Below are 26,430 nucleotides of genomic sequence, written 5' to 3' on the forward strand. Positions count from 1 at the left end.
TTAGCTTAATATATAGTCAGATGAATAGATACAGAAACGATTATAGATACCTATATGCACATGGTTAGTATACATACATGTGTTAGCTAACTCCGTTGCCCCAGAGAGCCTAGAAGAAATGACACTACAATAACAGTAGCATATCTCACAGCTAGATCTTGGTTTCTAAATACCATTCTCCAAAAAAGGAAGAATGTTTCTCCATTAAACTGGCTGATTCTGGGTCTGGGGCAGGGAAAATAGATGATCTAGAGCATCTTGTAGTACTAGAAAGTAAGAAAGTACCCACAAAACAAAAGGATGGGGGCATATCAAAGGGACAAGGGAACCAACCTGAAAGAGCTCTCAATGACAGAGGCTGAAACAATTTGAGCAACAAAATAGATTACATAGTATTGGATTATAACTCAAGGTATAAAATAAAGATACATGAATGCATATTGATTGTATTAGTTTGCTAGGGCTACTGTAAAAAAGAGCCATAAGTTGGGTGGCTAAGACAGGTATACATTGTCTCAGAGTTCTGGAGGCTGGAAGTCCAAAATCAAGGTGTCAGCAGGGCCCTGCTCTCGCTGAGACTCAGGGCAGAATGGGCTTTCTTGCCTCTTCCCAGGGCTAGTGGTGACTGGCAATTTCTGGCATTTCTTGGCTTGCAGCTGTGTCAATTCAATCTCTGCCTCTGGCATCACGTGGCTGTCTTCGCAGTGTTTTCCCTCTGTCTGTCCAAATTTCCCCTTTTTGGGTTTTTTTGGTTTTTTTGAGATGGAGTCTCCCTCTGTTGCCCAGGCTGGAGTGCAGTGGCGCGATCTCGGCTCACTGCAGCCTCCCGGGAGGCACAGAGCAGTGGAGCCAGATTCAAACCAGGCAGTTGGGCTTTTTTTTTTTTTTTTTTTGAGATGGAGTTTCACTCTTGTTGCCCAGGCTGGAGTGCAATGGCATGATGGCATGATCTCGGCTCACTGCAACCTCTGCCTCCTGGGTTCAAGTGATTCTCCTGCCTCAGCCTCCCGAGTAGCTGGGACTATAGGCACATGCCACCACGCCCGGCTTATTTTTTGTATTTTTAGTAGAGATGCAGTTTTACCATGTTAGCCAGGATGGTCTCCATCTCCTGACCTCATGATCTGCCCACCTCGGCCTCCCAAAGTGCTGGGATTACAGGCGTGAGCCACCGTGCCCGGCCCAAATTTCCCCTTTTTATAAGGACACAAGTTATATTGAATTAGAGTCCACCCTCATGACCTTATCCTAATTTGGTTAAATCTACAAAGACCCTATTTCCAAATAAGGTCACATTCTGAGGTACGGGGGGTTTAGGACCTCAACATATCTTCTTTTGGAGGATACAACTCAATCTATAACACTGATATAAATAAATATTTGAGTCAATAAATAAATAAATGGAGAAGAGACAACTTTCTTCTAGAAGATTTCCAAATAATTTATGTAGATACTCTGCCTTCCAGAATGTGGAACTTAACTCCCCTCCTGCCTTGAAAGTGGGCTAGACAGGCCAGGCGAGGTGGGTCACGCCTGTAATCCCAGCACTTTAGGAGGCTGAGGTGGGTGGATCATGAGGTCAAGAGATTGAGACCATCCTGGCCAACATGGTGAAACCCCGTCTCTACTAAAAATACAAAAATTAGCTCAGCATGGTGGCGTGTATCTGTAATCCCAGCTACTGGGGAGGCTGAGGCAGGAGAATTTCTTGAACCCAGGAGGTGGATGTTGTAGTGAGCCAAGATCACCCCACTACACTCCAGCCTGGGCGACAGAGCAAGACTTTGTCTCAAAAAACAACAACAACAAAAAAGTGGGCTAGATCTTAATGACTTGCTTCCAATGAATAGAGATCAGAAAAGAAAAAATACTAACTTTGTAGTAGAGAAAACTGGCAAACACCACCTTAACCAAGTGATCAAGGTTAACCTCACCAGTGACGTCATGCTGATATCATGTACCCCTGATATGATGAGATGAGAAGTACTTTACCTCTATAGATTTCTTTCCAAAAATCCATAACTCTAATCTAATAGTGAGAAAAACATTAGGCAAATCCAGATTGGAGGATGTTTTACTGGATACCTGGCCAGTAATCCTCACGACTGTCAAAGTTATCAAAAACAAAGGAACAGAAAACCATATACCAGCCGGGCGCAGTGGCTCACGCCTGTAATCTCAGCACTTTGGGAGGCCAAGGCGGGTGGATCACCTGAGGTCAGAAGTTCAAGACCAGCCTGCCCAACATGGTGAAACCCCGTCTCTACTAAGAATACAAAAATTAGCCCGGTGTAGTGGTGCTTGCCTATAATCCCAGCTACTCGGGAGGCTAAGGCATGAGAATCACTTGAACCCAGGAGGTGAAGGTTGCAGTGAGCCCAGATCATGCCATTGCACTCCAGCCTGGGCAACAGAGCAAGACTCCAACTCAAAAAAAAAAAAAAAAAAAGGAAATCAAATACTGCATTTTCTTGCTTATAAGTGATAGCTAAACAATGAGTGCATGGGGACACAAAGAAGGGAATAATAGACACCAAGGCTTACTTGAGGGTGGAGGTGAAAGGAGGGTGAGGATTGAAAAACTACCTATTAAGTAGTATGCTCATGATCTGGATGACAAAGTTATCTATACCCCTGTGACATACAATTTACCCATGTAACAAACCAGCACGTGTACTCCCAGAACCTAAAATACAGTTGGAAAGATAAAACAACAACAACAAGAAAGGCTGCAAAACTATTTCAGACTAGGGGAGACTGGGGAGAGATGACAACTAAAGCAGTGTGCACCCTGGATTAGACCCCAGAACGGAAGAGGACATCAATAGAAACATGACCAAATGCAAAGTCTGGAGTTCAGTTAATAGTGATGCACTAATGTTGCTTTCTTAGTTTTGACCAATGTACTATTGTCATATAGAAGGTTATCAATGTGAGAAACTGAGTGAGGGACATTTGGGGACTCTCCATGCCATCTTTGCAACTTTGCTGTGAATGTAGAATTCTTCTAAAATAAATAGCTTTTTTTTTTTTTTCTGAGATGGAGTCTTGCTCTGTCACCCAGGCTGGAGTGCAGTGGCTTGATCTCAGCTCTCTGCAACCTCTGCCTCCTGAGTTTAAGCGATTCTTATGCCTCAGCCTCCCAAGCACAGGCGCCCGCCACCATGCCCAGCTAATTTTTGTATTTTTAGTAGAGACGGGGTTTCGCCATGTTGGCCAGGCTGGTCTCAAACTCCTGACTTCAGGTGATCCGCCCGCCTTGGCCTCCCATAGTGCTGGGATTACAGCCATGAGCCACCTGTACCCAGTCAGTTTTTTCATTTCTAAGGCCATCATGATGGTTTGGTTCTCATCGTCTTTCACCTGGGCCATGGCAATCATTTCCTATGGACTACCCAGTTTTCAGACACTATCTGCTCTAAACACAAACTATTCTTTCTGAAATGAAAATACAGCAAATAACTCTTCTGCTCAGAAACCTTCAATGACTCCCTATTTACTCTAGTGTCAAGTCCAAATTCTTGGGTTTAAAGCCACTAATTCTATAATCCTATTATTACCTTGCAAGAACGATTCCATCTTGACCAAATATATCTTTGAATTCACACCTGCAAACTTTTACTCATGATCACACCTCTAACCTTTTGCTTCTTCTCTAACCGTGTGTTCTTTGATTTTTATTATCAAGGTCTGGGTGAAATTGAGTAAGTCTGTTTATCCTAATCCCAAGGAGCTCATAGTCTATCAGGAAAACAGGTAAATCAACAATGACACTATATAAGGATAAGAGGGATCAAGAGGAGAGAGACTTAAGCTTGCCTGGAAGCAGCACAGAAGGCTTCACAGAGGAGACAATGCTTTGGTTGAATCTTGGAGGAATAGGAATTTGTGAGGGAAGGAATTGAGGGAAAGGCTTCCAGGCAGAGGAGGCACACGTGTCTCTAACAATCATGTGTCCCTTCTTAACGTCTCTTGTAGTTTGTCTTGTATTTCCAGCAGCTTTTAGCTGGCTTATGAACTCCTTAAGGATAGGGGCTGTATCCTCTATCTACCCTCTGTTAAATGTGGGTAGCAGTATTTACTTTATAGGATTGTTAGAGATAATTCATGTAACATACATATCAGACACTCAATGATTTTTTTCTGTAATAAATGAATGAAGTGTCTAGCTCAGTTTCTGGCTCATACTAAGGTAGTCAGTATTTGCTGAATGAATGATGGTACCCTGTTTCAAAGCTGTTTTGTTTATAGCTGGAAATCTGTGCCTTGGAAGACCTCACTGGACTGGAAAAGATCCAGAGAAAGACAATATTTCAGCAGGATGGGAAAATAGCCTGTCAGAGCTAACCGAACAGAAGAGGGCTCTTCAATCTGAAGAGGAGGCAGATATATTCAGATTCAACTCAAATTCACTAAATGCTTATTTACTTATTTATTTATTATTATTTTTTGAGACCGAGTCTCACTCTGTCGCCTAGGCTGGAGTGCAGTGGCGTGATCTCGGGTCACTGCAACCTCTACCTCCTGGGTTCAAGCGATTTTCCTGCTTCAGCCTCCCGAGTAGCTAGGATTACAAGTGCACACCACCACACCTGGCTAATTTTTGTATTTTTAGTAGAGACGGGGTTTCACCATGTTGGTCAGGCTGGTCTCGAACTCCTGACCTTGTGATCTGCTCACCTCGGCCTCTCAAAGTGCTGGGATTACAAGTGTGAGCCACTGTGCCTGGCTGCTTATTTATTTTTGTACAATTCTCATGATGTTCCATTACCATCTCCACTTTGTAGATAAGAAGACATATCCAAATAAGTTAAATATCTTGCCAAAGGCCACACAGCTAGATGGCAGAATCCACTAGATTCCAAGTTCAAAACTCTTTTCACTGAAACACGAAAACTTTCCTTTTTCTTTTTTCTTCAACTTCCAAGTTCAGAGGTACACGTGCAAGATGTGCAGGTTTGTTACATAGGTAAACAAGTGTGCCATGGTGGTTTGCGGCACGGAGCATCCCCTCATCTAGGTATTATGCCCAGCATCCATTAGCTATTTTTCCTGATGCTCTCCCTCCCCTCAACCCCACAAAAAATTTCATAATGTAAAAAGACATCAAGGGTGTGGATAAGTTAAATACAGACTTGTTTGCTAAATTCTCTAAATACTCAATCTGTGTGCAATTTCTAGGGCAAGAGAAAGATTGCTTTAAGGCAAATAAAAAGAATGATTGCCTTATGTTGGGGATGCGGTAGGGAATAAAAACAAGAAATATATTATTATAACAAACAGCACAAGCTGAAAAAGAAAAAAGTTAGAAACAACTTAATAAAATAATAGATAAAAGAGTTCTGGCAAGTCATGAAAAGACTAGATTTCCTCTCTTTCCTCTTCCTGAGCTATGAGAATACCCCAAGCCTAAGTCTGGGTTCTTTCCAAAAACAACCTGGGGCTGTTTGAGGGCTGGGTCTTATCCTTTTGGGCAGGTCAGCTATGCACTCCTAGAGCCTATCTGTGGCACAGCTGTTGAAGAAGTATCTTGGGCTCTGAACAAAATATCAAATATAGTAAATATTTTTTTCCTTTCCTAAAATTTTGAGCTGAGGGCCTATAATTTAATATTAAACAGCCAGAGTACATTTAGGAAGATAGCAATTAAATTTCATACATCAAAATCAAGTATATGGAGAGTCAATATATAGAAATCAATTGTACTTTTATATACTAGCAATAATTTTTATATACTGGAAATTGAAATGTTAAAATAACATTAACCAAATTGTAAAAAATATGAAATACTTAAGGATAAACCTGACAAATATCTACACTCTAAAAACCATGAAATATTGCTGAGACAAATTTAAAAATATGTAAATAAATGGGTAGATATACCATGTTCATGGATCAGAAGATATATTGTTAAAGATATATTGTTAAAATGTCTATTCTTCCAAAATTGATCAATAGATTCAATGTAATACCAATTAAAATCCCCAGGGGCTTTTTTTTTTTTTTTTTTGAGACAAAGTTTAGCTCTTGTTGCCCAGGCTGGAGGTCAATGGCTTGATCTCGGCTTACTGCAACCTCCACTTCCCAGGTTCAAGTGATTCTCCTGCCTCGGCCTCCTGAGTAGCTGGGATTACAGGCATAATGCACCACCATGCCCGGCTAATTTAGTATTTTTAGTAGAGGTGGGGTTTCTCCATGTTGGTCAGGCTGGTCTCGAACTCCCAACCTCAGGTGATCTGCCTGTCTCAGCCTCCCAGCTGGGATTACTGGCGTGAGCCACTGTGCCAGGCCGCCAGGGGCTTTTTCAATAGAAACTGGCAAGCTGATTATCTCACATGGAAATGCAAAACAGAAAGTTGGAGGACTTATATTACCTGATTTCAAGACTTATTATAAAGCTATAGTAACAAATACATACAGATAGAGGAGCCAGGCACTATAGCTCACACCTGTAATCCCAACAGTTGGTGGGGGCTAAGGCAGGTGGATCACTGAGCCCAGGAGTTTAAGATCAGGTCTGAACAACATGGTGAAACTCTGTCTCTGCAAAAAATATAAAAATTAGCCAGCTGTGGTGGTGTCCACCTGTAGTCCTAGCTACTCAGGAGGCTGAGATGAGAGGACTGCTTGAGCCCAGGAGGTGGAGGTTGCAGTGAGCTGAGATCGCAACACTACACTCCAGTCTGGGCAATAGAATGAGACCCTAAATTATATAATTATAGACTTAAATGCAAACCTAACACATAGAACTTTTTTTTGTTGTTTGTTTTTTGAGATGGAGTCTTGCTCTGTCACCCACGCTGAAGTACAATGTCACGATCTCGGCTCACTGCAACCTCCGCCTCCCAGGTTCAAGCGATTCTCCTGTCTCAGCCTCCCTAATAGCTGGGATCACAGGTGTGTGCCATCACACCTGGCTAATTTTTTATATTTTAGTAGAGACAGGGTTTCACCATGTTGGTCAGGCTGGTCTCGAACCTGAGCTCAAGCAATCCACCCACCTCGGCCTCCCAAAGTGCTAGGATTACAGGCGTGAGCCACCATGCCCAGCCCCCCCTTTTTTTTTTTAAAGAGGGAATTTCGCTCTTGTTGCCCAGGCTGGAGTGCAATGGTGCAATCTTGGCTCACCGCAACCTCAGCCCCCTTGGTTCAAGTGATTCTCCTGCCTCAGCCTCCCGAGTAGCTGGGATTACAGGCATGTGCCACCACGCCTGGATAATTTTGTATTTTTAGTAGAGATGGGGTTTCTCCATATTGGTCAGGTTGGTGTCGAACTCCCGACCTCGACCTCAGGTGATCTGCCCACCTCGGCCTCCCAAAGTACTGGGATTACAGTTGTGAGCCACCGCACCCGGCAGAACTTTTTTTTTTTTTTGAGGTAGGGTCTCACTCTGTTGTCCAGGCTGGAGTGCAGTGGCAGCACAACCATGGCTCACTGCAACCTCTGCCTCCTGGGCTCAAGTGATCCTGCCATCTTAGCCTCCCAAGAAGCTAGGATTACAAGTATGTGCCACCACACTGGCTAATTTTTAAATTTTCTGTAGAGACCAGGTCTCACTGTATTGCCAGGGCTGGTCTTGAACTCCTGGGCTTGAGCAATTCTCCCCGCCTTGGCCTTCCAAAGCACTGGAATTACAGGTGTGAGCCACCATGCCCAGCCTGAACAACTCCGTTAAAAACATGAGAAGACAAGCTGCAGACTAGAAGAAAATATTTGTAAAGCACATATCTGATAAAGAATTTGAATCTAGAATATATAAAGACTTTCAAAATGCAATAAGAAACAATTTTTTGAAATGAGCAAGTGATTTAATCAGACACTTCACCAGAGAAGATATATGGATGACAAATAAGCATATGAAAAGATGCTCAACCTCGTTAGTCATTAGGGAAATGCAAATCAAAAGTGAAATGAGATACCACTTCACACTAAGTGGCTATAATCAAAAAGAGATAATAACAAGTGTTGTTGAGTATGTAGACAAATTGGAACCCTCATACACTGTGATACCTACCTATTAGGAAGGCTAAAAGTAAAAAGAATAACCGTACCAAGTGATGGCAAGGATATGGAACAACTAGAACACTCACACACTGCTGATAGGAATGTAAAATGATACAACTACTTCTGAAAACAGTGTGATGCTTTTTAACAAATTAAGAACCGTACATCTACCATGTGACTGAGCCATTCACTCCTAGATATTTACTTAAGAGAAAATGACACTTTGGGAGGCCAAGGTGGGCAGATCATGAGAGGTCAGGAGTTCTGGACCAGCCTGGCCAATATGGTGAAACCCCATCTCTACTAAAAATACAAAAAAAAAAAAAAAAAATTAGCCAGGTGTGGTGGCACATGCCTGTAGTCCCAGCTACTTGAGAGTCTGAGGCACGAGAATCACTTGAACCTGGATGGTGGAGGTTGCAGTGAGCCAAGATCATGCCACTGCACTCCAGCCTGGGTGACAGGGTGAGACTCCATCTCAATAAATAAAAAAAAAGAAGATGAAATATGTCCATACAAAGACTTGTACATGAATATTCATCATAGCTTTATTTGTAATAGCCAAAAACTGAAAAAATCCAAATGTCCATCAACAAGTGAACGAATAAATTGTAATATATTTGAACAATAGCATACTATTCAGCAATAAAAAGGAACAATCGAGAGGCCAAGGTGGGAGGATCACTTGAGGCCAGGAGTTTGAGGCTGCAATAAGCCTTGATCACGCCATTGCTCTCCAGCTTGGGCAACAGAGCAAGACCCTGCCCCAAATAAATAAATAAATAAAAACTATTAACACAAACAACAATATGGATGAATCTCTCAAGGTAATTACGCTGAACAAAAGAAGCCAGACACATCCCTCCTCAAAGAGGATTTACTGTATGATTCCACTTACATAAAATTCTAGGAAATGCTAACTAAGCTAGTGACAAAAAGACAGATTAGTGGGCTGGGCGCGGTGGTTCATGCCTGTAATCCCAGCACTTTGGAAGGCTGAGGCAGGAGTTCAAGACCAGCCTGGCCAACATAGTGAAACTCCGTCTCTACTAAAAATACAAAAATTAGCCAGGCGTGGTGGCGGGCATCTATAATCCCAGCTACTTGGGAAACTAAGGCAGGAGAATCCCTTCAACCCGGGAGGTGGAGGTTGTAGTGAGCCAAGATTGCCCCATTGCTCTCCAGCCTGGGCGACAGAGTGAGACTCTGTCTCAAAAAAAAAAAAGTTTCAAAAAGCAGATTAGTGGTTCCTAGGGATGAAAGAGTGAGAGAGAGGGATTATAAAGGAGCATGAGGAAATTTTTAGGGATGATGATGATGTGGTCACTATCTTGGGTGTGGTGACATTTTCATTTTCATAGGTATATAAGTAGCTTATCAAATTGTATACCTTGGCTAGGTGCAGTGGCTCATACCTGTAATCCTTGCACTTTCGGAGGCTGAGGTGGGAGGGTTGCTTGAGCTCAGGAGTTTGAGACTAGCCTGGGCAACACAGTGAGACTTCGTCTCTAATTAAAAAAACAAAGGAATAAATTGTACACCTTAAATATATATGGTTTATTGTATGTCGGTTATATGGCAATAAAGTTGTTTATTCAAATACATGTAGACACCAAGCACAAATTACCAACTGGGTCCTGAGCATGCCAATGGATGGAGAATTCGCCAAAAAGGTCAGCCCCACACCTGGAACTTGAAGGTGAGGAAATCCCGAGTGGAATCACCAACCGTCAGTAACAGTTTGGAAATGCCTTCTTCTGCCATTTCTCTCCATGTCTGACCCTAGCCAGCTAGCTAGTTAGTTTCTGGAATGAGCCCTGGTCTGGGATGAACATGACTCTGGCAGCCTCCTAAGATTGTCCCTCTCTGGCTGCCTTTGGGAAGAGCTGAGCTCAGTGTTGAGGTATTTTCATAACACAAGAAGAGGAGCGGAGGAGAAGCAATGAGGGAATCAAAAGGAGGTGGAGATGAGTTGGAAGGGTAGCTATTCAGAACTGAGTCATCCAGGGGCTGGAAGGGAGCTAAGAGAACACATACTTCAATAATTCTTGTTTAGGGATGAGAACACCAAGACCTTGACCTTTTAGTCACACAGAATTGGGGCTCTAATCCGGGTTTCTCTGTTTCCCGTCTCATCTATTCCTATCACCCATTGCCGTTATAATGCGAGTGGGCACTATTCACGGTATGCGAGCTGATGGCTTTCCTGGCACTCAACACGTTAGAGTACCTAGTGTGATAAGAATAGAATAGTCTGGGGTCTGAAGGAGCTCACAGTCTAGCAGAGATGGGTCTACACACACAAGTAACTCCAATAACGAAAGCAAGACGGTAATAAGTGTTATAAATGGCCGGGGGCGGTGGCTCACGCCTGTAATCCCAACACTTTGGGAGGCCGAGATGGGCGGATCAAGAGGTCAGGAGATCGAGACCATCCTGGCTAACACGGTGAAACCCTGTCTCTACTAAAAATACAAAAAAAAAATTAGCCGGGCGTGGTGGCAGGCGCCTGTAGTCCCAGCTACTTGGGAGGCTGAGGCAGGAGAATGGCGTGAACCCAGGAGGCAGAGCTTGCAGCGAGCCGAGATCGCGCCACTGCACTCCAGCCTGGGCGACAGAGTGAGACTCCGTCTCAAAAAAAAAAAAAGTATTATAAACGAGGTGCTACAGAGGAGGGGAATCTTTTCCGTCCAGAAAAGAGAGACATGGTGATGGGAAGGGAGCAAGGAAGTCCTCATCTAGGAGTCCAACCCCCCAGAATGGCAGGTAGACACTCCCTAGTAGGTGTTCAACAAATATTCGTGTCTTCGTCCCTTCACATTCTGACCCCAGTCTAACTTTCCTTCAGCCTACCAAAGCCCTGTGTTCCTCCACAGAATGCCGCTTCGTGCCACTGTGCCTTCTGCATCCCAAGTTCTCTCCTCCTGGAATGGAATGTTCTTGCCAATAATGAGCGAGCGGTGCCATGAAACGGAGCTCGAGAGGGTACACAGCATAACAGTTAAGCGCGCAGGCTATCGAGGCCAGCCTTCGGCCCATCCGTAAAAAGGAGATAATAAGATTTATTTCATAAGGCTGCACCGTGGATTAAATGGACATTCCGGTAAAGCTTTTATTTTAGTCCAGCGCGGAACGAGGGCTCAAGTAATACTCGCAACGTTTGTGCGAGCGTGGCCACCTTCTCCGCCCGTCCCGTCCCCCCGGCGCCGCTCAAGAGCCGCCCCCTGTCCGCCTCAGCAGCGCCCAGGCACCCAGCAGCGTCCGCGCTGCCACGTCGCCTTCGCTCACCCCAGCAACAGCCGGGTTGACCAGACCGGGGCCCTGAGCTGGGTACCCAGGGCACCGGGCCGCGCCCCACACCCTGCCTGCGCCCTCCGATTGGCTCCTGCAGGTGCCCGTCGTCAGAGGCAGTTGCTGATTGGCTTAGATGGGGGACGGGGCGGGCCTCTAGGAGTGAAGGAAAGGCGGGGACCCGGATGTGTGTGGTGGCGGCGGCCGAAGAGCTTGTGTGCGGAGCTGAGAGGCCTATGGATGAGGAGGACGCGGCGGCCCCGGTAGGCGGGGATCGGGGGCGGGGTCCCGGAGGCCTCGTATCTCCCCGGAGCCTGAAGCGGAAGGCGGGGGTCCTGGGCGGGGGCTCCGGGGCCAGGGGCGGGGCCCTGCGCTCTGGTCACTGGGCTTCTTCTGTCGGTGCACCCTCGGCCCAGTGCAGGGCCTGGGGAGACTGGGCGTAGGCACACGGATGGGCTGGGGCCCGGCTGCTCCCGGGTCTCATATCAGTGATCAGGCCGTGCCCGGGGAGGAGACAGGGCCCAGTAGGGCCGCCACTCGCCGGTGCCAAGACTGTGGGGTCTGCGCAACCAGCATCTACCTGCGGTTGAGTCCTGGCTGAGTGCCCGGGAGTGGAATCTTAGGGCTGTCTGTCCCACAGGTGCCTACTCTTCTGGGCCACGTGGTGGGTTGTAGCTACTGCATAAGAGTCATAATTTGCGTATTGGGATCAAATTCAGCCCAGCCAAGGCTTACTAAGCACCTACCGTGTGCAAGGCAATGTCAGGCCTCAAGAAAACCCCTGTCCCAGTGTTTGGGGAATGGGAAGAGAAGAGTAATTCACCTCTTTCTCACTTTTGGCTCCCAGGAAAAATCATTCATTCATTTATATGTAGGGACTGATGGTTGTTTAAATACCTGGATCATCCCACCCCCATCCATCGGCGCTGCTGCCGACTTAGTGGATGTCATTTCTCATGTGAACTGCTGCAACAACGTCTGAATTGTTTGCCCACATCTGTTCTTGATCCTCTTGTGATCAGTTCTCCAACCAGCAGCTGGAATGATCTTCAGGAACTGATTAAGATCGTGGCTTTTCTTTTTTTTTTTTGAGATGGAGTTTCTGTCGCCCAGGCTGGAGTGCAGTGGGACGATCTCGGCTCACTGCAAACTCCACCTCCCAGGTTCAAGCAATTCTCTTGCCTCAGCCTCCTGAGTAGCTGGGATTACAGGTGCGCACCACCACGCCTGGCTAATTTGTTTGTATTTTTAGTAGAGACGGGGTTTCACCATGTTGGTCAGGCTGGTCTTCAACTTCTGACCTTGTGATCCTCCCACTTCGGCCTCCCAAAGTGCTGGGATCACAGACGTGAGCCACCAGGCCCAGGATCATGGCATTTTTTTTTTCTTTTTTTTTGAGACAGGGTCTTGCTCTGTCAGCCAGGCTGGAGTGTAGTGGCACAATCAGAACTGACTGCAGCCTTGACCTGCCAGACTCAAGCCATCTTCAGTCTCCTTAGTAGCTGGGACTACAGGTGCACGCTGCCACACCTGGCTCATTGTTTTAATTTTTAGTAGAGATGAGGTCTCACTATGTTGCCCAGGCTGGTCTGGAAGTCCTGGCCTCAAGCGATCCTCCTGCCTCAGCCTCCCAAGGTGCTGGGATTGCAGGCATGAGCCATCATACCCAGCCAATCATGGCATTTCCTTGCTTACAACCCTCCAGAAATTTCCATCTTGGAATAAAATCCAAAGTCCTTACCATTTCATTGTCTGTAGGGCCATGATCTGACTCCTGCCTTATTCTCATCTTGTACATTCTCCCTCACATTCCCTATATACCAGCTGTCCATGCCTTTTTCTGTTTCTCTACCATGCCAGCTCTCTTCCATCCAAGGACCTGTGGCTGCCCTTCCTGCCTGGAATATGCCTGGCTTGTCATGCCTAGCTCCTTTTCAACTCAAAATGTCACCTCCTCAGAGAGACCGCCTCTGTCCACTCTATCCACTGCCTCCAGATTCTTTATCATATCACCCTGTTCTTTTCTCCACTGCCTGAAATTATGTCTGTTTATTGCCTGTCGTGTCCACCTCCCAGCCTGTGAGAATGGGAATCCTGTCCATCTTGTTCACAGCTCCATCCCTAGCACGGAGAAGAGCACACATAGTAGGAGCTTGGTAAATATTTGTTGAATGGAAGAAAGAAGACAAGGGTTGTTGAGGTCAATCTGGGCAGCTGGCCTCAAGGCCAGTGCCTTCTCTACCTTCTGGGTCACAGAGGCTGAGGTGCTTTACCTAGGGCCCTGCTTTCTCCTCAATCCCCTTCTCCCCTTGGCAGGTTTGTTCTCATGAACAAGATGGATGACCTCAACCTGCACTACCGGTTTCTGAATTGGCGCCGGCGGATCCGGGAGATTCGAGAGGTCCGAGCTTTCCGATATCAGGAGAGGTTCAAACATATCCTTGTAGATGGAGATACTTTAAGGTGAGTTCAGGAGAATGCTTCCACATTTTCTTCTCTGTTCCAGATCTTAGAGAGGAAAGGGTTTTTTTTTTTTTTTAATTTTTATTTTTTCAGAGAAGGGGACTGTGCACTGCACAGGGAAGGGGGATGCTCTTGACTCCAGAGGCCTTTCTTTTTCTTTTTTTTTTTTTAAGACAGAGTCTCGCTCTGTCACCCAGGCTACAGTGCAGTGGTGTGATCTCAGCTCACTGCAACCTCCGCCTCCTGGGTTCAAGCGATTCTCCTGCCTCAGCTTCCCAAGTAGCTGGGATTACAGGCGTGCATCACCACATACGGCTGATTTTTTATATTTTTGGTAGAGACAGGGTTTCACCATGTTGGCCAGGCAGGTCTCGAACTCCTGACTTCAAGTGATCCACCCGCCCAGAGGCCTTTCTGAGTGGAGCAGTGTGTGCTGCCTCACCCTTCACTCACCTCTGCCTCTGTCACTGGGTGGCTCTGTCCTCATCCAGCAAGGAGGGGATCCAGCTGGGTAGGGGAAGGGATCACATCAGACACAGGAGGCTGCTGGGGTCTCAGAAGCTTCCTAGGTGCTTTGTTGAGAAGACTCCAGTGGGGTAACTGAGTCTCCTGCCACTGTCTCAGGGATTAGATCTAGTGAAGAGTGGCTGTTTCAGAGATAGTTGATTTCCTGTTTGGGGAAGGGCCATTCTATAGTGTACCCTGTCCACTAACTCCTGTATTTCCAGCCCCTTAGCTTGTGTGTGTTTCCTCCCTCTTTTCTGGCTTGAACCCCTTCCCTGACTCCTTCTGAGCCCATGCTCTCACAAAGTTCCACTGAAGGGGGAAGAAAGTAGTACTGTTTAACTAGAGGCAAGAAAGCTGAGGAGTGGGAACTGAATCACTGTCTTCCAATCGATGAAGGGCTTTGGTAAAGAGGATAGAGACCAGCCATTATTCTCCAGCTCCACTGAGGACACAGCCAGAGGAAAAGGTCTGAAGCTGCAGCATGAGAGATTGAGGTTACACAGGGTTGTGAGACCTCTCTTAGGCAAGTAAGGGAGGCTCTACATTCTTTTGCTCCTGGAAATGAAGAAACCAGGCTTGCACTGGTCTGGTACGGGTTGGATTCCAGCTGGAGGCTGCGAGAGGAGTAGGGTGAGGTGACCTTAAGTATCTGGTTCTGATGTCTGCCGACGTACTGAAGTGCAGCCTGATGGATTCTCCTGTGTGCTGGCCCTTGCAGGGTAAGGGTGGGAGAAGCTGAGGCCCTCGCCCTACTCTTGGGCTAGGCTGCTAATGGAATTCTCCCCTCATTCCTCCTTCAGTTATCATGGAAACTCTGGTGAAGTTGGCTGCTACGTGGCTTCTCGACCCCTGACCAAGGACAGCAATTATTTTGAGGTGATCAAGGCAGTGGGTGGGCAGAGCAGGGGGTGAGCTTGGGGGTGAGATCATTAAGCCCCAAGAAGCTCCTTTACTAGATGTATGACCTGGGCCTTTTAATTTTCCATCAGGGCTGTCCTGTTGGCTGGGAAATAGGTGCAGAATAGCATGGCCCCTCATCTGAGAGATAGGTGCCCTGGAAACCTGTCACCCTGTCCCTTCTGCTCTCCTACCCCTTAGCTAGGTAGACTTTGACCCATATTCCAGACTTGACTCATGTCCCCTAACCCAAACCCACCATACAGGGACGTGAGTCCTATCTTTCTCCAAAGCTTTGGAGTAATTTTCTAAGTGAAATAGGCACCCACTCTCACCAATTCCCCCCTCTGAGTATCTTATCTTTTTTCCTGATTCCCATGTCCTTTTTCTTTTTGAGTCTCAGCACCCTTTAATCTCTAAGTCCCCTTCCCCCACCCCCAGCAATTCATCCCATTTCCCAGCCCTGCTGACTGTGCCCTGCTTTCTTCTCTCCAGGTGTCTATCGTGGACAGTGGAGTCCGGGGCACCATTGCTGTGGGGCTGGTCCCTCAGTACTACAGCTTGGATCACCAGCCTGGCTGGTTGCCTGACTCTGTAGCCTACCATGCTGATGATGGCAAGTGAGTTGGCTCCTGTGCAACCCGGCCCTTTTCCTATGAATTTGGGAATCTTAGATCTGAAGAACTACCTTGGGCTGGCTTTTCCCATTGGGTGTTTCATAGACTTTTCTGGTCAGGACAGGGAAGTGGCCTGGCAGCACCCTTGAAGGCTTACAGACTAGAGGAGGGTGATGCTCACGCCAGGACGTAAGTGGGTACCATCACAGAATGACCAGGAGCAGCAAGATGAGGATGAGGCCTCTGCTGTCAGTGCTGGGGAGAAGTTGGGAGGCCAGGCTCGGGTACTGTGTCTGTACTACTCTGTCTGTAGGCTGTACAATGGTCGAGCCAAGGGCCGCCAGTTTGGGTCAAAGTGCAACTCCGGGGACCGGATTGGCTGTGGCATTGAGCCTGTGTCCTTTGATGTGCAGACCGCCCAGATCTTCTTCACCAAAAATGGGAAGCGGGTGAGTGGGAAATCGTGGGTGGGATTTACGTGGCTGAAATCTGCCCAAGGATTTGTGGGGAGTGATTAGGAAGAGTCTGCTGGCTGGGGCTTGCCCAGGGACCCTTGCACTGAGTCCCCATCTCCTCCAGTCCAGCCTCAGATTCTCCTGAAGTCTCCTGCGTGTAGGAGAAGATACTTCCCATGGCCAGAGGAAGCTGGGACATTGCCCAGATGACAGGCAGAGAGAGGCAAGTTAGTGGAGCAGAGGATGAGCAGGAATTGTGGGGAACAGAATTGGGTGATTTGGGGGAAGGTTTTAAGCAGATAAAAGAGAGGGGAAGATTATGGCCTGGCCATGTAAGCTGGAGGTCCTCTTTGGGTTTTGACTTGAGCACTTTTGGGGATATGTCCTTTCTGTGTCCTGTTTTCCTTGTTTCACATCTCTTTCACTATCCTCTTTGTAGAGAGACGAGGCGTGGTGAGGAGATGGGACAGGAGCCAATAGTAGAGAGAGACACACAGCTCTCTCCCTTCTCTCCAACTCCATCTCCCACACTGGAAAATTGGTTTCTCAGGCCTTGGCCAAGGGGTCCTGCTGCCTTAGCATCTGCGCCTCGGCACTCTCCTGTCCAGCACACGTACTGAAAGTATTTGGCAGCAAGTCAGGAGACTTGTGTTTGTCTTCTAGCTCTGTACATACCTTGCTTAGCCAGGAGTACTTAGCACATTTGGAAACTTTTCTGCACCTCTGGGTTGCTTTTTTTTTTTTTTAATCTGTCAGTGTGTGTGATAATTATTGGTTGCATCATCTTATTTTTTTTTTGAGATGGAGTCTCGCTCTGTCCCCCAGGCTGGAGTGCAGTGGCACCATCTCGGCTCACTGCAAGCTCCGTCTCCCGGGTTCACGCCATTCTCCTGCCTCAGCCTCCCGAGTAGCTGGGACTACAGGCGCCTGCCACCACGCCCGGCTAATTTTTGTATTTTTAGTAGAGACGGGGTTTCACCGTGTTAGCCAGGATGGTTTCGATCTCCTGACCTTGTGATCCGCCCACCTCGGCCTCCCAAAGTGCTGGGATTACAGGCGTGAGCCACCGCGCCCGGCTGGTTGCATCATCTTAAAAGTACCCTTGTGAGAATTACGTGAGCTATGGAAAAGCAGGCCAGGTGGCAGCTCCGTCTTTCCCCCCGCTGCAGGTGGGCTCTACCATCATGCCCATGTCCCCAGATGGACTGTTCCCAGCAGTGGGCATGCACTCCCTGGGTGAGGAGGTGCGGCTGCACCTCAACGCTGAGCTGGGCCGCGAGGACGACAGCGTCATGATGGTGGACAGTTACGAGGATGAATGGGGCCGGCTACATGATGTCAGAGTCTGTGGGACTGTAAGTAGCGGGTGGGAGGGTGGGAGGGGCTGGGTCGGAGGAGGCTGGGCAGAACACCTGTGGGCACATGGTCATGTCTGAATTGCTGGGAATGGGGCGTCGGGACAGTGTCCGTGTGGGGTTTGGCAAGATAGCCTAGGCTCTTGACATGAGTCCTTGAGTCCAGATCTGTGTTTTCTTTAGCACATGTTCTCTTTTCTTCACTTCCTCCTCTTCAGGGAACTCAGGTTCGCAGTTTGACCCTGGGAACAAGTAGTTCTGCTTTGCCTTTTTTGGTTCCTTCAGCTTCTGGTGTCTTCTACAGCCCTGCACAACTGCCTTTGAGGGGCTGGGGGTTGATCTGGAGGCAAAATGCCTGGCCCAGGCTTTTCATTCAAAGTGTTGTGGGGCAGGTGTGGTCAGAAGTCCACACATGTGGTGGAAGGTTCTTAGCCATCTTTTTTGAGGAAGTGTCAATGTCAGTTTCTGTTGTCTTATCCCTGCATTTGATAGAGGATTAGAATGGAGGCAGATAAAGATTCAGTGGGCATCCTTACACCTCCAAACTTGCTTCATTTATCTTTTCCTCATACCTGCTTTAGTATGGATTTTAAGCTTCGTTGGGAAGCATGTGGAGCTTGAGAAAGAGGAATTCTTCCTCCCCGGATTTTAAGTTTTGTTGGAAAATTCATGAACCTTGAGAAACGGAAATTCTTCCTGTCTGCCTCAATACACTGTGCTGCATTGGGAGTGAATGGACGCCAAGTCCAGGATCTGGCCCTGACCTCTAGTGGGTTGCTCAGCCCTCCCACTTCGAATTGTCCCTCTCCTACCCCCTTGCTCCTGGCCTGGCCTTTTTCTCCACCCTCTGGCCTTTCCACCCCAACACAGGCTGTTTTCAACTCAGTCTTTGATAACAAAACAGAAGCAGTGGGGGGTGGGAGCGGATTAGGAGCCAGGCCTCCCCCTGGTGGAGTGGAACTCAGGGAAAATGACAGGAAGTGTGCCCTCCTGCTGCTTCTGACACTCTGCACCCCCTTCTGGCATCAGGGTCCCAGGCTGCAGCGACTGAGAGCTAAGAGGCCTCAGATGCCCACTCCGTGACTCTCATGTCTTTCCTTTTTCCCCTCAATCTACCGTCATTCTGACCACATCTACAGAGTTAAACTTGGGGCTGCGCCAGGGCGATGTTCCAGCTCTCATCTCTGACCTCTCCTCAAGAGTTTTTTCCTGGCATCCTTTCTCTGCCTGGACCTGTCCCCACTCTGCTCTCAGCTCCTCCCAGGCAATCTTTTCTAATTGATGCAGAATCCTGTAGACATTTATAAATAGCCTTCCTTCCTCCCCACCCTCCCCCCAACATCTTCAGCCACTTATTTAAGAGTTTTTTTCTTTTTTAGACATAAGCTGTTGAATTGGGCCCTTCTCTCAGACCCTCACCCCAGCCTGGGCCAGGTGGCAGGGTGGGAGCACTACTCCTGGGGCACCCGTTCCTCTGGGGCCAACTTGGACGTGAGCTTCCTGAGGGACATGTGCCTTTTTCCAGTCATGCCAACTTTCCTTTTTTTTTTTTTTAAGACAGGCTCTCACTCTGTCACCCAGACTGGAGTGCTGGTTCACTTCAGCCTCCAACTCCCAGGCTCAAGGGATGCTCCCACCTTGGCCTCCCAAATTGCTGGGATTAGAGGCATGAGCCACTGCACTGGGCCTCAATAGTTGTTAGATTTGAGTCTTTGGATATAGACAGACCTGGCTCTTTCTTGAGTGGAATTCTTCCCCTGCCTACTGTGTGGCCTGTTTCCCCCTCCTAAAGAGTCTACCTCCCCAGAGCTCTGAGGGGTTGAGGAATTGCTGGGGCACTTGCTCAGGGGTGGGAGTATTGCCTCTTGCCTCATCCCTGCCTCCAGGCCTCGCGAAGTGAGGTAATGTGGTGGAGGGGAGCTGGGGGCGGTAGGTAACAGCTGGGGGATTAGACTCATTCTGTGTTTGTGCCCTGTTCACAGCTCCTCTGACAACTCCTTAGTGACAGGCCCAACAGCTTTGGTACACACAGGGTGGTGAATGAGGCCCCACCCTCCCAGGGGTCCTCCCCAGACCCAGCCCAGAGGGAGGCCGTGCTGGAGCCTGAGCTGGCCAGTAGAGTGTTTATTTGGTTCCTGTTTCGGTTGCTTCTGGGCCCTCAGGGCACGGAGCCCTTCCTTGCTCCTGTCAAGAGGGATTAGGGTCTCTGCTGGCAAGGGGAGGAGGGCGGATACCGGCAGGGGAGAAGAGGCTGGGAAGGTGCTACTGGTAGAGGGAGGGTGTGGAGTGCACGAGACTGTCCACACTCTGGTCTGCAGCCGCCACTCTGTGGCACTGAGTCACGTCTTTGGCTTCTTGGGGCTTTGGTGGTGTGTGTGTATTGGGGGGAGACCCAAAGAAAGGGCTCCGTCTTCCCCCACCAAAAATGCAGAGAAACATTTCTGTTGATTGGACATTGTTTGAGAGGAGACACATAGGGTAGAGTTGTCTGGGGAGTGGCCATCGTCCTGGTTGGCCTAAGGGACCATTGTAGTTGGAAGTAAGGGCTAAGATGAAAGATCATTTCCTTGTTTGTGATCGGCAATTCCAACGTAACCCCATTTACACTGATTTAGGGAGAGGCAGCAATGTGTATTGGTCACTTCATTAAGTCTTCCCACTTGTTTTTGGAAATCCAGGTAATCTTATCCCAGTTTACTGTTGAAGAAACCAAGGGTTAAGGAGGTGAATGTCATTTGCCTGAGGTTAGCGGCTGTTAAGTAATAGGAGTTAGGATTTGAACCCAGGTCTGTTGGATTCTGAGGTACAGATTGAGGGACCAGCATCAAGATCCTAACAGCTTCAGACTCTAAGGGTTAACCTTCACTCCTCCTCTAGGTTCCTAACAGCTATAGACCAAGGAGGCAGAGGAAGGTACTCAAGAAAGAATCTGTCAGGGAGGCCAAATATTCCCCCCACTTCCACCCCTCTGAGTTCTCTGGGAAGGCTCAGGAGGGGTCGGGGGAACTTTGTCCAGGAGCAGAAGAGTGGATCAGGAGGTTTATGATGGCTTTCACTGTGAGGGCTGGGTGGTCCCCTCTGAAGAGGGCACGCTGTACAAGCCTCACCTATACACTGTACAAGTACCTAGTCGTCCAGGACATCAGCATTCTGTCCGAAGTGCTCTGTGGTTGGCAGGTAGAGAGTGGGTTTTAGAGACCCATGTTGGGGTAGTCCGTCCTTGCTTTTAGCATGAGAAAGCACCTCCACCCTATCCAGAGACAGAAATGCAGCAGCTACCCTCTTCTGAGCTGAGGCAAAGGGAGGGGCTGGCCGGGTATTTCCCAAGGATCAGGGTCTGGATCGGCTGTCTTTTGGCTCTGGAAATGGAGAACACTGTGTTTCCTACACTGAGGCCAGTTGGATAGAATGGGTCAAAGGCAGCTGTGGGGTCCCCCACCCAGTTCTGCAATGCTGGGTGGAGAGGGTGGGCTGGGGGCTGCTCTGCCTGGGTGGAGTCTAAACTAGTTAATGTGGATCAAGCCACACCCCTCCTGGCTTGCCGGGGAGAGAGGCAGAGGAGAAACCCAGGCTGAGCAGAGAATACACCATGAACAGAAGTCAAACAGTGTGGCCTTGGGGATGGGCTTAGGTGGTCTCCTGTGCATGCTGCTTTCCCCCTCATCCATCCCCAGTTATCTTTGGAGAGGAGGGAAGGATGGACTTGAGGTGGCGGGGCTAAGATCCAGGGCTGAGAAAGGCACCAAGCCCCTCTAGTCCTCTCTCAGAAGGGGTTAGTAGCATCCCGCTCTAAGCACCTGAGCTAAGCAGACGGCCATCTGAGGCTGGGAGTGGGGATGTGGGAGCAGCCTCTGCTGGAGACACGCACAGGCTTCTGTGCTGGTGCAGGTGGGCATAATTCCTTTCCTGTTCAGGCAGGAATCTGTGAGAGGTGAGAGGCCGGCGTCCCAAAGCTTGCCAGGGAGACATGGAGGAGGTCCCTAGGCAACATGTTTCCTTCAGGGCTGCAGGGGTGGGAGGGTAGAAGAAAGTCTTGAGGGGCAGTTGGGCTAATTAAAAGGAGATTAAGGAATCCCAGGTGAGGCTGAAGGTGGGGGAAAGAGGGGATGGGGTTGAGTCATCACCCCACTATTACCATGACAACTGACAAATAAATCCTCCCAGATTGGGGGTTGCCGCCCCGTCGTGCCCAGGCAGGACCATTGTGGGACTGAAGAGCCCCAAGAACCCATCAGTCATCTCCCCTATCCTACCTCCACGCCCCTACTCCAACTTGAATGAGCAATGAGGGGCTGGGAACAGCTAAGCCTGCCTCTGTCTTCATTTTGACCTCTCCCCTCCCTCACATGAAATGAGGGAGTAGAGCTGGGTGTTCTGGGTCACTGGGCTGCCCTCAGCACCTCCCTGACCCAGCTAAGAACAGCTGTGTTCACAGCCAAGTAAAACAAGGACCTTGAGAAATTATGTCAGGCCCATCCCAGGCAGAATTGGCTTCTGAACTCACCCGCTTCCCCTGAATATCTGGGGTTGGCACCTAACTTCTGCATCCTCCCTGTCCCCATTAGGCCCCCTGAGAAAGTCATCAAGTTTCCTCTCAGCTAGTCTTGCTTCTCCTTTCCCCTATGTTTGGGACCCTGGGCGGACCTTTCCCAGCAGGAAAGACTGCAGGGTTTTTCAGCAGGTGAGGATGCATCTAGAGCCCCCTGGTGTGCCGCTCCCCTAGCTGTGCTGCTTTCCCCGGCCTCCCAGAAAGTGTGTGGGGGAAGAAAGCGTGGGCATTCAGCAAGGGGTGCTCTCCCCTTTGCCTCCCACCCCATCCTGCTCTTCCATGCTGGCCTAGAACTTTGGGGCCGTATTGTATCTCTAGGATTCTTTCCCTTTCAGCCAGGAGTTTTTGTCAGACCTGGGAAAGTGGGACCCAGACTGCCTTGGGCCCAGGTTTCCAGGGTGGGTGTCAGCCTGTCCCCTGACCCCCATCTGGCTCTTCCCCCACAGCTGCTGGAGTACTTAGGGAAGGGCAAAAGCATCGTGGATGTGGGGCTGGCCCAGGCCCGGCACCCACTCAGCACCCGCAGCCACTACTTCGAGGTGGAGATCGTGGACCCTGGAGAGAAATGCTACATCGCCCTGGGGCTGGCACGGAAGGTGGGCACAAAGGCTGAGCTTTTTTGCTCATGGAGCTGCTCAGGTCTGGGGCTGTTGGGGCAGCGCCAGGAAGCTCTTAGGAGAAACCAGGGGAGCCCAGGCTTTGGAGGGAGGGTGCTAAGCTGAGATGGAACACAGTTGTATGTGTCTGCTGTGTAAGAGTACACACCCCATGTGACCAAGGACCTGAGACAGGTCATGACTGCACCACACACTAAGGCCTGGGGGGTGGGGGTGGGACATGCCATGGCTCTGGCCTTAAAAGCTTAACTAACACTTTCCTCACCCTCCCTGGTTCCCCTGAAGCCCCAGTGCCTGCAGGGTATGAGTATGCGGGGTTGGCACTCTCTGGGCTGTGGTCTGTCCCAGAGGTTCAGATGCCACTCTCTCCTGTCTTCTTGTTTATGCATGGGACCATAGATTTTCTTTTCTCTTCTTGGTGCAGGACTATCCCAAGAACAGGCACCCTGGCTGGAGCAGAGGGTCTGTGGCTTATCATGCAGGTGAATAGCGGGCTGCCTGGGAAAGGTGGGATGGTGGGAGACGTGGAGGCATAGGGACATCCACTTTCCCCTGTCCTGGCCCCTCACAAATGGCCTTGCTGTTTGCCCTGCTGCTGGCTGACCTCCCCTTCCCAAATCACTAGTGCTTCCTCCTCATCTGTGTTTTCCTCCCAGCTCTGGAAACCAGGGGAGCAGGACAGGAGAGGGAGATCTGGGCCCAGATGGGACATTCCAGGCCTCTGAGCTGGTCCCCCCTGTGCCCTTCCTGCAGACCCTCATTTTCCTCATTTTCTTTTTTCTTTTGCTGCTTGGTTTCCTTGGCTTTCTTTAGAAGAAGACTGAGCCTAGAGTTCCCCGACCCACCTCCCCCCGCCTGCCCTCCCTGTGTGTTCATTCCTTCCCTAGGGCCCCCTCCTCTGACTCCTTTCCTAAGGGTTCCCCCTTACCCTTACCTTGAGCAGATGGATACTACGTCTCTTTATTTTATTTGGTGCCCCCTTCCCATATATCTCGCTCCAGTTTTTTTTTTTTTTTTTTTTTGAGATGGAGTCTCACTCTGTCACCTAGACTGGAGTGCAGTGGCATGATCTTGGCTCACTGCAACCTCTGCCTCCCAGGCTCAAGTGATCCTCCCACCTCAGCCTCCTGAGTAGCTGGGACTACAGACGGGCGCCACCACGCCCAGATAATTTTTGTATTTTTAGTAGAGATGTTTCACCATGCTGGCCATGCTGGTCTCAAACTCCTGACTTCAGGTGATCCACCCGCCTCGGCCTCCCAAAGTCCTGGGATTCCAGGCGTGAGCCACCGCGCCCGGCCTCTCTCTCCATCTTTGTTTCCGCCCTGACCCTTCCCTTCCTCTGAGGGGTGGGAAGTGTTCAGCTTCATGAGCCGCTCTGGGGGTGTGGTGTCAGCCCTCCTTCCTCAAGTGTGTGTCCTCTCCCCTCCCTCCAACAGACGATGGGAAGATCTTCCATGGCAGTGGCGTGGGGGACCCCTTTGGGCCACGCTGTTACAAAGGGGACATCATGGGCTGTGGAATCATGTTCCCCCGGGACTACATTTTGGACAGTGAGGGTGAGTGGGGTAGGGGTGGCCAGCCAGGCTGCTTGGGGCAGAGGGTGGAAAGGCACCACAGGAGCTCAGGTTTCCTGGTCTCCTAGGGGACAGTGATGACAGTTGTGATACAGTGATCCTGTCTCCGACTGCCCGGGCCGTCCGGAACGTGCGGAATGTCATGTACCTGCACCAGGAAGGGGAAGAGGAAGAGGAGGAAGAGGAAGAGGAAGAGGATGGGGAAGAGATAGAGCCGGAGCATGAGGGCAGGAAGGTGGTGGTGAGTACGGAGAGTTTGGGGTGGGACCAGGGTTTTTGGGTCTGGGCAAAGGGTGGGTATTAGTGGGGAACAGAACTCACAACCAGGGTGGGAAAGACGGGAAGCTCTGGCGTTGCCCAAGGGCTGTTCCGAGCTCCAGGGGTTGCTGAGATCGGGAGACGGTCTTGGGAGGCTGTTTTCCGGCCTCAGCACGCCCTCTGGTGGTCACTTCCCATATCACCTTAACTGCCCCTCTCCAGCCCCGCTGGAAGCTGGGGTGATTGGGGTTCAGGCCTGTGGAGCTCCGGCATCCTCAGGGAAGAGGCCACAGCCTGCTTGCTCCATTCTTCTCCCCACCTCCTCCCCAGGTTTTCTTCACTCGGAATGGCAAGATCATTGGGAAGAAGGATGCTGTTGTTCCTTCTGGAGGCTTCTTCCCCACCATTGGAATGCTGAGCTGTGGGGAGAAAGTCAAAGTAGATCTGCACCCCTTGAGTGGCTAGGGCCTCCCCTCCAGACCTGCTCCTTCTCCCTGCTCACCCTCTGCTGGGCCAGGCACCCAGTTCCTGACTTCCCAGAGGCTTCGTTTACCCAGCAGGCCCCTGGAGGTGTATAGTCACTCTGCCCGCACTGGCTCAGGCCCCTGTCACGCTTCTCTGTGCCCACGTTTCTGACCTGGTGCTGCCACTGTTGTCAGTCCCTGGGCCTGAGACCCTGGTTGGACAGGAATGGACCCAAAGAATGGTGTTGGTATGTGGGTGGTCCCACTCGCTTTGGTCAGTGGGCTTCTGGGTCCCCCTTTCCCTCACTGGCCCTGTGTGGGTGGAGAGGCGTGAGCACCCTATCTCAGCTGCTATTCGGGCATGATGCTTTGTAGAGGGTAGAGTAGACAGCCCCCTCCCCTACTCACCATGGTATTTCTCCTTGAATTCCTCTTGTTTTCTTTCCTGGTTGTGTGAACCAGTTGCTGCTGTCATACCCCTGGCAGGGCCAGGGGACCTCTCTTTGGTCATCTCTGTCCTTTCACTGGCTGCTGCCCCAGGAAGACTCCTCTAGGCTCTCCATCTTTCCCTTGAGAGCTGGCTCCCCACCCCAACCTGCTCAGGCACCACAGAGGATCTATGTCTCTGGCTCCCCATACCTGGACCCACATGGGTGGGTGCCTGTTGCATGTTTAAGAGAGAGGGGCTGTGAGGTGACGGGGCACTAGGGCCTTCACTCCTTTCTCCCCTTCCATCCTTTCTTTACCTGTGCCACCCATGTCCCTAGCTCCCGGGTATTGGGGCTGAGGCTCTGGGGCCTGTCTCCCTGCCAGCGTGAGGGCAAGACCCCAGAGCCTTAGCTGAGCAAGCCCAGAGGGGCAGCGTGGCCCCTCCCTCCCCTTTTCCTGCCCCGTCCCATGCCTCAGCTTGCTGCTTGTGCCAGTTGCCTGTTTCGCTTCAGTGTTTGATTCTAGCACTTACATGTGTCCTCCCCACCAAGCCCTCTATCTCCTTCTAATCCTTCAACCCCTGACCCCCTTCCCTGTAACAGTGACTTTTACAGGGAGGAAGAGGCAGCAGGAGCTGTTGGCCTTGGTTTGCACAGAGCGGGTAGGGCTGTAGGGAAAGCGGGTGAGCTGTTGTGCTGCTGGGCCTCCCTTTGGCCCTCGCTTCCCACCCTACGATGTATGAAATGTATGTACAGACCAGAGACGTTTATACAGCCAATAAAGATGGAGTTTCCGTATTTATCAGTATGGCCGGAACCAGGAGCCTTTCTAGTCCACAGGGCTAGGAACAGGACTGCTGGATGGGGGCAGCTGAAGGCAGCTTGCTCGTGGGGAGATGTGGACCAATGTTGGGCCAGGGATGGGAATCATATGTTCCATGGGCCTG

The 26,430-nt window shown here is 49.7% G+C and overlaps 1 protein-coding gene and 1 long non-coding RNA gene across 2 annotated transcripts; one reads left to right on the plus strand and one right to left on the minus strand.

Moving 5' to 3' along the window:
- Positions 1-6,446: 6,446 nt before the first annotated feature.
- LOC129525706 (uncharacterized) lies at positions 6,447-10,991 on the minus strand. Its single transcript, XR_008670136.1, has 3 exons — positions 10,859-10,991; positions 9,421-9,513; positions 6,447-6,543 (listed from the first exon to the last, which is right to left on the minus strand). It is a non-coding gene; the product is annotated as an uncharacterized lncRNA (long non-coding RNA).
- SPRYD3 (SPRY domain containing 3) lies at positions 10,887-26,291 on the plus strand. The gene is made up of 11 exons (XM_004053208.5): positions 10,887-11,559; positions 13,613-13,759; positions 15,067-15,142; positions 15,659-15,783; positions 16,094-16,229; positions 17,405-17,590; positions 22,586-22,735; positions 23,181-23,238; positions 24,196-24,315; positions 24,402-24,574; positions 24,922-26,291. Exons 1-11 carry the CDS (start codon positions 11,537-11,539, stop codon positions 25,054-25,056), a joined length of 1,329 nt encoding a protein of 442 aa, XP_004053256.1. The 5' UTR covers positions 10,887-11,536; the 3' UTR covers positions 25,057-26,291.
- The last annotated feature ends 139 nt before the right edge of the window (positions 26,292-26,430 follow it).

Source organism: Gorilla gorilla, chromosome 10, assembly GCF_029281585.2.
Source record: "Gorilla gorilla gorilla isolate KB3781 chromosome 10, NHGRI_mGorGor1-v2.1_pri, whole genome shotgun sequence".
Taxonomy (NCBI): Eukaryota; Metazoa; Chordata; class Mammalia; order Primates; family Hominidae; genus Gorilla; species Gorilla gorilla.